This window comes from Ammospiza nelsoni, chromosome 17 (assembly GCF_027579445.1).
Source record: "Ammospiza nelsoni isolate bAmmNel1 chromosome 17, bAmmNel1.pri, whole genome shotgun sequence".
In the NCBI taxonomy this organism is placed as follows: Eukaryota; Metazoa; Chordata; class Aves; order Passeriformes; family Passerellidae; genus Ammospiza; species Ammospiza nelsoni.
This window is the reverse complement of record NC_080649.1, coordinates 1,279,851-1,295,390: the sequence shown is the minus strand read 5'-3', so window position 1 is coordinate 1,295,390 and position 15,540 is coordinate 1,279,851. Positions and strand designations below refer to the sequence as shown.

Genomic DNA, 15,540 nt, shown 5'->3' with positions numbered 1-15,540 from the left:
TTCCAGGAGTTGCAGTTGTCACTAACCTCTGTGCAGTGTAGTATAAAGTGGACTGTGTATGGAAATAAGTTTAAAATGTTTACAATTTTGTATATATTATATATATAAAAATATCTTTTGAGAGAACAATCTGTGATTCTGTATTTTCGGTGTCTGTGTAACCAACTGCAACTTATTTTCAATAAAGAGCTAAAAATGAATAGGAAAAAAAAAAAAGATTTGGTAATAACTTTATTGAATCAGGTCAGCACAAGGAACAAGGAAACTGCAACATCAGGCCCCAGAGATGCAGCAGCTCGAGGGAACTCCCAGCAGCACCTCCCAGGGAACTCAGAGCTGCTGATGGAGAAGGAACTGAAACCCAAGGGAAGACAAGATGCTCCTCCAGGGAAGACATTTCACTCCCTGAACTTTGCAAACCAAATGGGGACAGCTGCTGACTGGAAGTGGTGGCAGCACCCGGTTTCCTCAGGGACCAGGATCACCTCCAGGATCCTGAGTGAAGATCAGGGACTGCCAGGGGCTCGTGCACCCAAATCACCCTCCCCAGCCCCTTCTGGGCCAAACCCAACGTGCACAGGTGGTCACAACAGTCTTAAATATTCAAGAAAAGAAACCCAAAGCACTTTGCAGCCTGAGAGCAAGCAAAAATAACACATGTAAGGCAAGGAAGAGTGGCTGTGGGCAGGAGTAGCTCGTGGGTAATACTCTGAGCTCGATTCCATAGAAATGATGATGCTAGAAAAGCTGTGTTTTCATCACTACAAATTACATAACTTAATGTGAGCTTTGTTCCTACACTTCAGAAATAACTAAACCTGGATTTGGGAGAGAATCAGACACTGAACTACAGCCAGGGGGGACTCCTGGCACTCCATCAGCTCAGAGCTGCTGCTGGAGGAGTCACTTGACAGGAGGAAGAGATCACCCTCTTCCTCTGGGGTGGAATTTGGGGGTGCCAAGGAACAGGAGCAAAGCCAGCCCGGTGGTACCCAGGGAGGTGCAGGTGTCAGACTACTGTAAACAGATAAATGCACTTAAAGGCACTGCAGAAAACATGGTCAGTAATCAGCAGCATTTAATGTCCCAGGATGCTGTTGGGAGCTCCCACCAGTAATACATCCAAGAAATTAGAAACATGGCAGTCATTAAATAAAATTTCCGTGTGCTTTACGGAGAGTAAAGCCTTAATGCTGTTACTGTACATGCAGGGCTACAAAATCAGCTTCTTGAAAGAACTTTACAGAAAAAGTCAGAGGCAACTTCAAATCTTGCACAGATCGGCCCAATTCTCCAAGCAGCAGAACTGACTCTGCAGAAAGGGAAACTCTGCAGCCCAGTGTGTGCAGCTCCCCTGGTCACACAGCCCAGGGAGCAGCACTCTCTCTTGCACCTTTTACACCCCTGACTAGTGTGATCTTCACTGAAATAGCACAAAAAAAATCAGAATGTTATAAGGGAAGCCACCTCCATTCATTTCAGCGATCCATAAACTTCCCCCACCCCCAAACCAGAAAGAAACCCCCAAACCAGAAGCTTATTCCCCTAGTGAGTCCCCTGTCATTCTGCAGATCCAAAAGGATTCCCAGCTATTGCATGTTCCAGGAGGAAGGAGCCCTGCCTGTCCCCCTGCAGCTCAGCCTAACCCCAGCCCAGCTTTGGGAGCTCAGACAGAGGGTGGGGACGAGCTCTGGCACATTGCCCTGACCCCTGTGCCCAGGAGGGCTTCCCAAATCACCTGCTCCTCTCTGCCTCAAGGGCACCAGCCCCCAGCTACTGCCAAACCTCGTTCCAAAGTGCACAGCCACAGCCAGAGCCCGGCTGCTGGCCCTGGGCAGAGCTAACTGATGATCCTGCTGATTGCCTGCAGCGAGGGGAACTCCTCATCCTCCAGGTGCAAAGCTTTGTGGGTCACCACGTCCTGCTGGGTCAGCACCTGCCTGCACGTGGGGCAGATGCAGCAGTCGAGGTCGGCGGGGGAGTCCGTCTGCCAAACGTTCTTTTTGTTCTTTTTGGGTTTGTTGGAGCTTTGCTTCTCCTTGAGCCGGAAGTCGTTGTGGGCAGAGAGCAGTTCCTGCTGCTTGGCTGTGTCTGGCAGCAACACCAACAACTCCTTGAAAATCTTCTTGAAGTTTTCCCCCAGCAGCTCCCGGCAGCTTTTGTAATACTGAGCTGCAGAGATCAGCCCCTGCAGGGGACAGGGAAGGGCAAGAATCAGAGGAAAATGAGTATTTATCTATTAAAAATCCCACTGGAATTCAGAAAGGGAGGCTTTGGGAAGCCACTCACCTGCCTGAACTGCCCAGAATGAGTTTTAAATTTATTGAACTTGGACTCGTCGCTCTGAAGAAATTCTTTAATGGATTGTATGAGCTGGATGTTCCTCTGCTGGAAGTTCTCAGGTATCAAGTATGATCCATGACAGGATTTTGGCCTGTATTGGAAAAGACCAGAAGTGACCCTGACACTGGTTTGTGTCACACAAAGAGGTTCTGGGACATAAATCACAAGGCTGTTATGGTTTACAGCTGCACGTCCTTCCTCCACCCAGCTACACAAAAGCAGCACACAGCTGTCTTGTCAGGATAATAAAATATGGGATTTCCATATCAGATTCCAGCTTTACACAAACAGAATGTTTAAAATCCAAGTTTAACATGGCCCTGACGAGCTGCTCTGTGAGCTGGGTGCACTCAAAAGATCTGAGCAAAGACCTCACTATGAATAAACCAACAGATAATTCAGGTTCTGTATGAAACTGACACAAAGTTTTCCCTCCCCTTTTCCCAAAACCTCCTCTTTCTGTCCCAGAAGAAACCAGAGAGCAGATCCTGAAAGTCCAGAGCAGTGAAGGTCACCAGGAGAATAAACCTCAGCACCTTCCTGCTGGGACGCCCACAGAATTGATGAGAAGTACAGGAATATGTTGGAGCTGCAGATTCCCAAATAAATCCAGGATAGACCAAGGTCTGAGCAGCCAAAACATTGCGCAGGTTTGCAGTTCCTCAGACTTGTAACTACACAGAGCTGTTTTATGCAATTCTCCTGAATCCAACCCCCAGCACCCTGGGACTTCCCAATGGGAACCTCCCCTGGTTGATCCCTTAGAGTCACCCCCCGTGTGCTGTTTGAAGCCCTGTGACACCAGGGAGGTGTGAGGTGTCCCACAGCCCCTGGCAGGCCCCTGACTCACTCTTTCAGAGCTGTAGTGACGGGTTCAGAGATGGTGGAGGATGGGATGACAGCGAAGCCCGGGGGGGGTTTGCTGACAGGCACCGACAGGCCCGGAGGCGGAGGAGGGTTCTTCAACAGCACCACGGAGTTAAAGCCTGAGGGAAGCAGGGAGAGACAGGAATTAGAGCGCCCACAGACCCCTGGCTAAAACCCACACCAGAGCCTGACACACTCTGCAGAAGCACCAAGCAGAGTTTGCAGTGCAGACATCACTATATTGGAGAAAACCTAAAAAAAATCTTCAAGAAGCACTTGAGAGTGGCTGATGTTCCTCTACAGAGAAAGTGCTTTAATTATTCATTTACTTTCTCAATGGAAAATAATTTTGAAAGCCCACTCCAAGTCACAATGAGAAACACTTTTGCATTATTAAAGTGAACACAAACCACGGGAGGAGGCAGCAGACCCAGCCTGGCCTCTCCCAGCAGGGGCTGCACAAACAGCGGTGCTGGCGCCTCCCGAAGTGACCCCACTGCCATGAAAACCACTCCAGGTCACCTTTGTTCCTGTCTCCCTGCCTTCACAAGGTCGTGGCTAAAAGCACGGCAGGAAACCTCTGCCAGCACAGGAGGAAGTGAAGTGACAAGTGCCAGCAGCGACAGGACACAGCCAGATTCCCTTTGCCCGCAGCGGCTTCCAAGGCAGATCTTGGAGCACAGCACACGGATGTGTCAGCCTTGGGGACAGGGAAAAACCAGCTCTACATCCAGGAGCCACCCCCAGAGAGCAAACCCCTCCAGCTGTGGGGCAGAGGTGAGTCCCAGAGGACATTCCAGCCCCCCTGTGACACCTAGGCTGACTCTACCTGTCAGCTGGTGGCAGAACCACACAAGAGCCAGGAGCTTACACAACACATCCATGTGTTCTCTGGGCTCTCCCCAAGCAAAGCTGGCTGTGCTCAGCAGTGCTTCCCCATCCCTGGAAGTGTCCCAGGCCAGCCTGGAACAACCTACTCTAGTGTAAAGTGCCTCTGCCCACAGCAGGGAGTGGAATGAGATGATCTTTAAGATCCCTGCCACCCAAACCATTCCACGACTCTGAGCTTCATTCCCTGCTCACCTGGTGGTGGGGGCATCCTGGCTGATCCTGAGCTCCCAAGAGCTGGGAAGTCTTCCTGAGGTAAAGGGCATTTGTTAGTCCCTGGGGGCTTTTTAAGGCCGGGGGGCTCTTTGGGTGCAGCACAGCCAGCTGATGGTTTCTCCGAGTGCCCGTTGACAAGGGGGCCGTGGGCAGCAGGGAAGGCCCTGCAGGGCTGCTCGGCCTCCGGGGGCTTCTCTGTGCCTGGCCTGGGCAATGGTGGCTCCTGGGGCGGGCGTGGGGATGATGGGCTCTGCTTCTCAACCCCCATCTTCTTCTTCTTGCCCACTTTTGTAAAAGTTTGTGAGGTAGAAGCTGCCAGCAAGGATGAGACGTCGAACATGGTCGGGGTGTTGCGGATCTCCTGGGTGGTCAGGCCACCGCTGCCGTCCTCGTCGTCCGATTCACAGAGTTTATTGCTCTTCTTATTTCCTTTGGAGGTGTTCAAGGATGGTTTTTTGGCTGGCTGGTTGACACAGGGGTTGCACATGGCTTTGACTACGTTTTTACTGGAACCATTGTTCCACGCAGATGTGATGTGAGTTACTGTCCTATTGGTGGGCTTCACTTTGGACACCAGGGCTGGGAAATCCTCCTCCTGGAAGGCTGCTTTCCTGGCAGTGGCTGTGTACATCAGAGACAGCCCTGATGAGATGCTGGGAGCTGCAGAGGAGGACAAGCTTGGGAAATCTTCATCTTTAAGCTTAACCAGAGCTGGCTGGGCAGAGCTGTGGGGAAGGGAGAGGGTTGGAGTTACTGAGGCAGCAGAACCCCAAGGGACAGCACAAACCCACAGCTCTTCACACTCCCTCAGACTGTCACTTAGAGTGACACAACAGGAATTGGACCAGATGATCCTCAGGGGTCCCTTCCAGCTGAGGATATTCCATGGTTCTATTCCATGATTCTAAGATCAAGCCAGGAGCTGATGCTGCTCATGCTGGTGAGCAGCACAGAAACAGCTCCAGGCAGGAGGGGACGGGGCAGGGGAAACCTTGGAGGGATCAAATGATCTGGAAAATTATTTTCCCCAGATATGCAGAACACATCTATCAGCTTCTAAACGTGCTTTGTCCCTGCTACAGCCCTGCAGACTCACCCTGGGAGAGGTCCTGCAGCAGAGCCGATTGCTGGAAAGTCCTCCTGGCTGAGCACTCCGTTAGCAGCTGCTTCTTTTGGAACAGGGACAGAAAGAGCAAAGACATTGTTTTCAACCCAAACCCATTCATTCCAGAGCAGGGGCTATCAATGGCCATGACTGCAGCACCACCAAGGCCTATTTTCAGCAACTGGTGATGTCATTAACTGACATTCCAGAAGAACAATTTAAATCCATGCATCACTATTTCCTTCAATTAACTGTGCTGCCCATTATGTTGTGGCATTCAGGAAATCCATGATGCTTTAAATGAGTAAATCATGGCTAAGGCAGAACTTTCTGAGGGAACCTTCCAGACACTGAGATGCCCTGCAGCTGCAGGACCTGTCCAACACTCACCTGTGACATCATTTGAAGACTTTGGCACACGTTTGGAGCTGAGCACGTCGGGATCCCTCAAATCCTCCTTTCTCCCCCTGCTGCTGCTGCCTTCCTCCTTGTCCTCCACCCTCTTCTTCTCTTCCTGCCGTTTGGCTGCCACAGATGCTCTGACTGCTGCTGCAACATCCCTGTCTTCTTCTTCCCTGCAGGACAGGGCAGACTCACTTGGTCAAACAGCAAGGATCACAGAGCACTGCCTCGCTGCAGTGTCACCTCTGAGGTGCCAGCTCTGGTGACATCCCTGATCTTGTGCTGCCACCTGCTGAGAAACCCAAACCAGCCCCACCACTCCAATCCACCCTGGATTTCCAAGTTCCATGTGTGGGTATAACAATCCAGGCCAGAAGAAACCAGGCTGAACTGGGAGAGACAGTACCAGGGATGCAGGGGGCACCTGTCTCTCCCATTCATTTCCAAATGTATGGAATCATTCTTGGAGGCCACAGGAACTCCTTGAGGCATGGCTGGGCATGAACTCTCAACACATGCACAACCCACATGTGACACCAACAGAGGAGTGCTTTGGGATGGAGTTTTTTCCCCAGTGGAATCATCAGTAATGAACCAGCTGCCCGTCCAGCCAGAAAAAGAAGAAAATAAGATGTGCAGGATGTAAAATCATTCGGGTCTGGTGTGGATGAAGACACATAGAAATGAAAGTTTCATTTCAATACTTAACCCTCTTTCTTTTCCAAAGCACTCAGTCTGGCCACACAGAGATCTGTCAGTTCAATGAAAAGCATGGTCCTTAGAACAGGAATTTCATGACCACTCAGACCAAAAACTCCATTAAACCTGCACAGACTTGTCACCTACTTCAGAAAATCCTATTTAGAGAAGTTTGCATAAAAACAGCTGCTGGAATTAATTCAGGGTTCTGAGTTTATCTGACTCAAAAGTTGAGGGTTACATTGTTTGCTTCCTGAGCTGAAACCTCACACAAAATAACTCCATGATGACTGAGCACATAGCCAGGACACAGGCTTGGACTGGAAGCTGTCAGCTAAGGATTCACCACAGAGGCTTCCGAATTTTGTATCACTTCCTTCCTCCTAATCCACCAAAATACTGTGAATTGGTAAATAAAAGCCAAGACTAAACTGGAGTAAAACTCCCCACAAGGTTGTGCTACTCACCTCTTGTACCTCCAGCTGCCCCTCCTGTTCTGCTGGCTGCCTCGGCTGCTCAACCTGCTCGCCCTCCCTTGCCTGTTGAACCTGTCAACCTCCTCGTAGTCATCTCCACCTACAACACCTAAAACAGAGGGGAAGGATGATTACTCTCAGTTATTTCTCTAGTGTGGGCATCACACTGTGCCTGAAAAATGCAAAAACATATTGGTACAAATAAATTATCTTCATTTCTTTCTGATGACCAAGTCAGCAGTTCTAGAATTACCTGTCCTCATTAAACTCATACACAGGGAAAAAAATCCTATAACAATTCAGGAAGGGATGTCTGGATATCACTTGCTCCAGCCCTTTACTCAAAGCAAGGCCAGCTCTAAAACTACATCAGAGGGTTTTGTCTGGGCAAGTTCTGGTTATCCTCAAACTCTGCAACCTCTCAGCTGGAGAGACCTTCTCAAACTCTGCAACCTCTGAGGTTGGAGAGGCCTTCTCAAACTCTGCAACCCCTCAGGTTGGAGAGGCCTTCTCAAAGTCTACAAGCTCTTGGTCCTGTTCCAGGGCTTGTCTACCTTGTTTGGGAAGAATCTTCACACCTATGAAATATTCACCAGGCGTTCTTAGAGAATGAGACCCATAGATTGGTTTGGTTGGTGGAAGGACCTTAAAGAACATCTTGCTCCAGAGCAAGGACACCTTCCACCAGTCCAGGCTGCTCCAAGGCCTGTCCAGGGTGCTTCCAGGGCTGGAGCAGCCGCGGTGATGCCTGCCCACCCTGGTGGGGTGCCCATCCCTGCCCTGGGAGCTGGGCTGACCATCAGTCCTGCCCGTCCCTGCCCCTCAGCCCAGCTGACCGTCGGTCCTGCCCGTCCCAGCCCCTCAGCCCTGGCTGACCGTCGGTCCTGCCCGTCCCTGCCCATCCCTGCCCCTCAGCCCATCTGACCGTCGGTCCTGCCTGTCCCTGCCCCTCAGCCCAGCTGACCGTCAGTTCTGTCTGTCCCTGCCCCTCAGCCCATCTGACCGTCGGTCCTGCCTGTCCCTGCCCCTCAGCCCAGCTGACCGTCGGTCCTGCCTGTCCCTGCCCCTCAGCCCAGCTGACTGTCAGTCCTGTCTGTCCCTGCCCATCCCTGCCCCTCAGCCCAGCTGACCGTCGGTCCTGCCCGTCCCTACCCATCCCTGCCCCTCAGCCCAGCTGACCGTCGGTCCTGCCCGTCCCTGCCCGTCCCTGCCCCTCAGCCCAGCTGACCGTCAGTCCTGCCCGTCCCTGCCCCTCAGCCCGGCTGACCGTCGGTCCTGCGCGGGTGCCGGGGCGCGTAGGTGAACTGCAGGTCGATGTGGCGGTTCTGGCGCGCCTCGGCGCGGCTCTTGCTGTGGCAGGCGCTCTTGTGGGCCTTGTAGTCGATCTCGGTGCGGAAGGCGTGCGTGAACTGCTCCGTGCTGCAGCGGCCCTCCTCGCACAGGAAGTGCTTCTCCCTGAAGTGCTCCCGCAGGTACTCGTAGTCACTGCGGAGGGAAAGCACAGAGCTGAGCCTTCTCATTCTGACACAGTCATGCCTTCAGGTTGAGCTCTCCCACTTCCCAGATTCTTGGGAATTCCCTGCATTGGTACAGAACTCTGAACTCCACAGAAAGTGTCAGCAGTTCTCCTCACAGCTCAGGCACACAAAGCAATCCTTGTCCAGCCCCAGAACCAAGGACACCGAGAGCAGTCTGGAGGGTGGGACTGCACAACCTGAGCTGGAATTGGACAATGAACCCCAACATGGAAATGGACCAAAACTTATCAAAGTGTGAGAACTCCTGACCCATTGTCCATCTTGGGTGTAGCCACAGCCAGGCCCTTGCACTGCCCAAGGTGAATCCTTTGAGGCCTTTTAATAAATCCCTGCTTTATTCCTTTAGCTCTACCCAGCCTGTTCCAGGGAGACTCTCAAGGCATCAAGGGGAAGTGAGAACAAGCCCTGGTGGTTCATTTGTCCTTATCCCAGGGATGTTTTCCAGCTGACCCTGTTTCTGTATAGCCAACACATGATCCAGATGTTAACCCAAACCCACAGATGCCCAGCACATCCAGTTGTGCATACAACAAAAAAGTTACCTCTATTCCCCTTGCACACAAACCTTGGAGCAGCAGGACCAAGGAATCACAGAATTAAGGTTGGAAAAGGCCTTTAAGACCATCAGCCAGCACCACCACCATGTTCACCGCTAAGTTGTGTCCCCAGGTGCCACATTCACTTGGTTTTAAACATTTCCAGGGATGGAGACTCCACCATTTCCCTGGCTAATCTCTTCCAGTGCCTGACAACCCTTTCCATGAAGGAATTTTTCCCAATATCCAATCTAAACCTCCCCTGATGCAACTTAACACTTCCTCTCATCCTGTCCCGCATTAGAGGTAACACACCAGACAGCTGCTGTCAGGCTGCAAAATTAACTTTATTTAATGAAGAAAATTTTAAAGCATGAACTACACTCAAAGTGAATATTTTGGCTACTTATTTACAGAATTGCACCTAACCTGCTGCCACTCCTCCACTCTGCTTTCAAACACTACTTACCCCTAAATTCATAGCACACTCAAGGAATTCTACTTCATAATTTAAGCTAGAAAAGGGGAATTTAAGCCGGGAAAAGGACTCCTATCAGTAATGTTTGCTTGCCTGTAGTACTCCTGAGCCCCCTCAGAGTCACAGAAGTGGCAGAAGTAGTGGTCCCTGCGCAGGTGCTTGAGCAGCTCGTCGTTGTCCAGGTAGCGCTCGTCGCAGAACTTGCAGAGGGGGTGGCCCCGGTGGGAGGTGTCATCAGGGTCCCCATGGATCCGGTGCCGGGCCAGGTCCTTCCTGGAGTACCATTTCCTCTCGTAGGTGAAGATCTGGAGGGCAGGGATTGTGTTAATGCATTGGTATTTAGGGATTTGTATTTATAGATTTGTACTGTTTCCTATGGACACAGAACTAAACAGAACAAGCCAGGCTGTGTCCAACTTCTCCATCCGTAGAAGTGGAAGATTTGTTTCAAAAAGATGCAGTTTGACCACCAACACCTAAAATTTTTGGTGGACAGGAAGTAAAATTTAACTCATGGATTCAAATTAAATCTAACTTGCATTTCTCTGAACACTGGGAATGAATTTAATTCACTTTTTTCCCTTTGGAATCTTTTTATGCTGTAACAAATTTAAATTATAATCTCTGGAGTGGAAAAAGCCTAACTATGTATTTATCAACAAACAATATTTTGCATTCTCAAATTTAGAAACCCCAAGGGACCGGTTTTACCTTCCTCTCACAGTACCCACCCCAAATATCTGCACGCAGAGGATTCACTTCAGTGAACAACTCGTGTATCTTAAGCCAGCCCTCTGTCCCCACTGCCTTGTGAGCTGTTTTGGTAGGAAGGATTCTGGAGATGCCAAAAAGATCAACCCAGCCTTGAGAACAGAATATCCTTTATTTCTGGCCTAGATAAGGACTGGGAAATTGCTCTGGCAAAATGTTGGTTTGGCTTTGCCAAGGCTGATGGACTGAAGCTTTCATGAGTTTAGGAGTTTCTTTTGAGTGGGTATGAGTAAGATGGGACTTTTTTCTTTGAAATAAAAATCTCTACAGTATTCTGAAATTAAAAAGCAACAGTTTTAATGTTGTATGTGAGAGAAAATGGCAAACAAGTTCCCTCAGTGCTGAGGGAACCCTGGGCATGAAGCACCTCACCAGAGCTCAAAGGACACCAGAAACCAAAGGAAGTCCTGCCCTCGTTTCCCACTTCCCTTCAATCAGCTCCAGGAATTCCAAGACCACAGGAAAGACTCAGCTCAGTTCCCAAACTTATTAGGGTTCATTTAGGTCAACCTGTTCGCTCCTGGATCCCATCCCTTTTGGCAGCAAATTCCAGTTCACCTGGCACAAACCAACTGTGGCACCACCACCGTGGGGTTTAATTTAAAACCTGGAGAACCTCCAGGCCCTCTTCATTAATCAGTTTATGGAAGAAGAAAGGCTTAAAATAAAGCAACTGGCCTCAGTGCAGGAAGAGGGAACTTACATAAATCCTTGCTGTTCTGCCTTCCCACTTCCCAGGAACTCCTGGAGGTCATGGAGGGAAACTCCCTCCTTCCCACACATCCAAGCAGAGGCCCAGCTCACCTTTAGGTGTTTAACACAGAGTTTGCAGCAGAAGAGCTCGTGCTGCTTCCTCATGTGCTGTTCCAGATCTGCAAAGGTGTTGAAGGGCTTTGCATCCGGGCACAAGGGGCACTCGTGCTGCAGCAGCTTCCTGAGGGACGAGAGAGATTCCCAAAAATGACCCAACTCCCTCTCAGCACCCCCACACCTTCAGCAAAACACAAATGTTCCATCCCTGGCAGAAGGCTCCAGCTTTAAGGCTGCCCCTGCAATCTGCAGGGAGGGTTGTGACCTGCTTACTTCAAGAATTGCTTATTGCAAGAATTCTGCTGGATGGCAGGAACAGGATGGAACCAAACTACACCGAGGTTCCAACTGCTGGAGCAGAGCTGAGCAGCCATGAAGCAGGAACCACAGCAGAAACTCACTGCAAAACTGAGTAAACTGAAACAAACCCTTCCCCTGATGGGTCACATCCAATTCCAGTACACTTCCCACTGTCAGAAACTGAAGAATACAGTGGGGAGAGATAAATTGAAATTAAAGAATTGTATTAGGAAAGGAGGGGAAAAAAACCCATCCCAAAACCCCACCACACAGTGGCTCCCAGGAAGAGATGAGCACTGGTCTCACTGGGAGAACTCCCACTCCCTCATTCCCACAAGTATCAAGCCAAAACTGCAAATGTCCCAAAGTTACATTCTCAGCCCAAATCAGGGTGAAAATAATGCCCAATTCTCCAAGGAAAAAGCTCCGCTGTCTGTATGCATCTTTTACACTCTTCTTTCCATTATCTCAAGCCCTCCCAATTAGGATTGTTATGAAAAATATCTGTAGAACATGATGCTAATGCCACGTTTTTGTTCTGCACTGTTTTTTTCACTTCACCTTTTTTCCCTCCCATTCAGATTTAAGATCTTTGTGTGAAGACATTGTTACTCTTCATGCAATACTTGGCACACCTTGCTTTGGTTAGACCTTATTCAGCACAGCAGTAATTACAACAGTAATTAAGTCTTTATCAATTTCCACAGCAGCCACACAAGGAATGGGAAGGTTTTCAGCCATTCTGCTGCCGTTAAAGATGCCAAAAGGGATTTTTATCGAGAGAGCAAAGGCGTTGTGCTGGGGAATCCAACACTGCAGCCCCAGGAGCTGCTGAGTGCTCAGTGCCTGCTCCAGCTGTCACCTCGCCAAGCACACCTGCACAGGTGACTCAGAGCTGCCCAAATGCCAGGAGAGCAGAGCGGGGCACCCCGCCCTCCCGCAGGCACTTCCTGCCACGTCCCGTGCGCCACCACGTGCTGGGGACACCGCGGGGACATTCACCTGTACAGCGCGTACACCTCGGCATCCATGAAGTAAATGTCGTATTTCTTCTCATGCTGCAGCTGCTGCAGGGCAATGGAGGAGAAGGAGGGCAGCTTCCTCCCGAACACCACCTGTGGGAACAGCACCGGGGTGGGCATTGCAGCAGGCACGGCCTCGGGGAGCTGCCCACGCCCGCAGCCCTGTGCCAGCCCCAGCTGTCACCTCCCTCGGGCACTGTCCCCTGCTGCCAGCAGGGCCACGGGACATCTTATCAACCCGCCAGGGATTGGCGCAGCGTGGCCTGTGGAGTTTGAACGGGGTTAGGAAACGCTCCCGGTGTGTTTTGCTCGCACAGCTGTTCGCAGAGTAAATACCCCGCAGCAGCACAGCCCCTGCCACAGCCAATGCCCGCCAGGAGCCCTGCCCCCGGCTCCTCCCTGGGCATCGCACGGGCACCGGGAGTGTCCAGGTGACTCAGTGTCTAAGGCTGGCAGGGAAAAAGCACCGTTTCGTGTTCCCTTAACTCCCAGGAAAGCGAGGAGCTAAACACAGAGCACCTCCCGAATCACCTGTACCGCACACCCCTCTCAGGGCATCTCCTTGCTGCCAGCTGCCCCCCGGGCTCGGAGCACTGCAGCTCCCACTGCCAGCCCGGGAACTGCTGCTGGAGTCACCAGCCCCAGCCCAGACAGGCTGAGACATAGATACAGCAAGGAATTTCAGTTCTTACAGCAAAAGCTACATCAGAAATCTAGAAGTAGATTCCCAGAGCAGCTGTGGCTGCCCCTGGATCCCTGGCAGTGCCCAAGGCCAGGTTGGACACGGCTGGGAGCAGCCTGGGACAGTGAGAGGTGTCCCTGCCATGGCACTGGATGGGCTTTAGGTCCCTTGCATTCCAAACCATTCCAGGATTTTACGATTCCATGATCCCCCCTAAGAGCTGCAGCCTCCTGGAGCAGGGAGCAAAGGCTCCATTCTGTGCTGCCAGGGCGAGCCCCGCTGACTTCACACCATAAACATTCGCTCTAACTCCATTTTCTCCACGTTTTGTTTCCCACTGGCCCAGTCGGCGGCGGCACCCCCGGGAGCGGGGCACAGGGGGATAACCCGGGCGCTCCGTCCCCGTCGGTCCCACCCGGCCCATTCCCGGTGCGGCCCTGCCCGGAGCTGCCCCGCCCGGCCCGCGGGCCCCCCAGCCCCAGCCCCGGGCCCGGCCTCACCTGCCGCAGCTCCTCCCGGCACACGGCGCAGTACCGGACGCCGCAGAGCGCCCGCATTCGCACGGAGCAGCGGTAGCAGATGGGGTGCTCGCAGCGGCCCAGAGCCACCACGTCCAGCTCCCCGCAGCACAGCACACACGGCCCCTCCGCCGGGCCCGGCCCCGCGCCGGCCATGGCGGCCATGGCGGCCTCGGCCCCGCGCCGCCCCGCCCGCACCACTGAGCGCGGGCTAGAGCGCCGCCCCACCATAGAGACGCACGCTCACACAGCGCTCAGCGGCCATAGAGCTCCGCCCAGAGCGCCGCCGCGCTACCGGAACTGATTCCCCCCCCCAGGGCCACAGCGCCGCCATACTGATGTCACCGCGCGGTCCTCCAGCGGCCGGCCGTAGAGACGCAGCGCGGTGACCATAGAGATGCGCGGGGCGGAGCGGCCCCGGCTGCGCCGCTCTGGTTCCATCTCGGTGGTGGCTCTGAGACGGAGGAGGACCCCGGACGCGGTCGGCGGTCTCGGACGCGTTTGCGGTCTCGGGCACGTTTGCGGTCTGCAGCTCCTTCCTGGCTGTGGGGACATGGGGACTCGGACTCTGCACTTCAGTCTGAGGGACCCAGGGCCGCTCCTGCCACCTGTGGGAGTGGGGACATGAGGGACCCAAGGCTGCTCCTGGTATCTCAGTCTGTGGTGACGCGGGGCCCTGAGCCCATCCCCGTGCCCCGCTGCTGATGGATGTGGCATTTTCCCAGATCAAACGCCCCCTCTGGGGTGCCAGCAGATCCTCCATGGATTCATCCCATCGCCAGCTCCGCTGCTTGATTTCATTTTAAATTTTATAACCCAGCCATGCGTTTTCCCAAGTAAACCGGGGGCGACTGGGGAAATAAAAGCGTTAAAAACGTTCTTGGAGCACTGCAGACACTGGGGTTTGATATCCAGTACAGCAGGAACGCAAACGAGCTCAGTGTATGTAACACGAATAAATCTTTGTTTGCTGCGGGGGGTGAGTCCCACACACTTTCCCCTGTGCAGAGGCAGCCCAGGTGTGTAAAACGCCAATCACTTGTTTTTAGAATTTTAAAAGTTTAATAGTAATAAAATGGTTATAAAAATAGTAATATAATTAGAGTAATACAAATTTGGACAATTAGGATTAGGACAATATGAGACAATAAAAACAAAGAGTGACAGACAGTCCGGGTACCTTTTCTGGGCAGCACAAGCCCAAAAAAGGACCCACGTTAACAGAGGATTAACCCTTAAAAACAGCAGCCTATTGCATATTCATACACCTCATACATGATCCAAAACTGAAGGTGTTTCTGCTTAATGTCTACTTCCTCCCTTCATCTTGTAAATCAATTTTCTTGGCTACTCGAAGTCTGAGGAGGTAATAATTCTTTTCTTGAGATCTTGGTGTCTTGTTGCTGTTTTCTCTTTGAAGAATTTCTGTTATCCATTCCTTGAACTAGTTACAAAACGTATTTTTACATCACATAGTTTCTATTTTAATATTATGCTATAGCCTAAAAACTATACTTACCACACTACTTAAAAATATTAATACAGCGTTACTAAAAAATATTAATACAACATAACTTTCCAACATAACACATATAGTATTAATTTTAGTATTTGTGAAGAGCCAATCCGATAATATGCATTTCTCATAGATGGGAATTGCTGCTGCTTGGACAGGAGAGGGTGCTCCAGGAGCAGGGAAAAATGCTTCAACAGCAGCCATGTTCCTCTGGAAGTGGGGAAAAGGGAAAAAAAAAAAGAAAAATAAAGGATAGAAGCTTGTTTGGCGATAGCACAGAGGAACACACAGGAAGTTTTTTCAAAGGTTGCAGCCTCTCACCTCTTTTTCCCCACAGATCCCTGCTAAGTGACCAGCGTGGGATCACTGAGTC

General features: G+C 51.5%; 1 protein-coding gene across 2 annotated transcripts; it reads right to left on the bottom strand.

Moving 5' to 3' along the window:
• Nucleotides 1–218: 218 nt before the first annotated feature.
• On the bottom strand, nucleotides 219–13,882 carry ZNF598 (zinc finger protein 598, E3 ubiquitin ligase). 2 transcript variants are annotated; one of them, XM_059484082.1, is made up of 12 exons: nucleotides 13,634–13,882; nucleotides 12,432–12,544; nucleotides 11,124–11,253; nucleotides 9,642–9,853; nucleotides 8,264–8,481; nucleotides 6,988–7,105; nucleotides 5,810–5,994; nucleotides 5,411–5,483; nucleotides 4,294–5,039; nucleotides 3,194–3,329; nucleotides 2,290–2,434; nucleotides 219–2,188 (listed from the first exon to the last, which is right to left on the bottom strand). In XM_059484082.1, exons 1-12 carry the CDS (start codon nucleotides 13,880–13,882, stop codon nucleotides 1,841–1,843), a joined length of 2,673 nt encoding a protein of 890 aa, XP_059340065.1. In that variant the 3' UTR covers nucleotides 219–1,840. The 2 variants fall into 2 exon arrangements, with proteins under 2 accessions (XP_059340065.1, XP_059340066.1); XM_059484083.1 differs by having other exon boundaries at nucleotides 5,411–5,480; nucleotides 13,634–13,833.
• Between the last annotated feature and the right edge of the window lie 1,658 nt (nucleotides 13,883–15,540).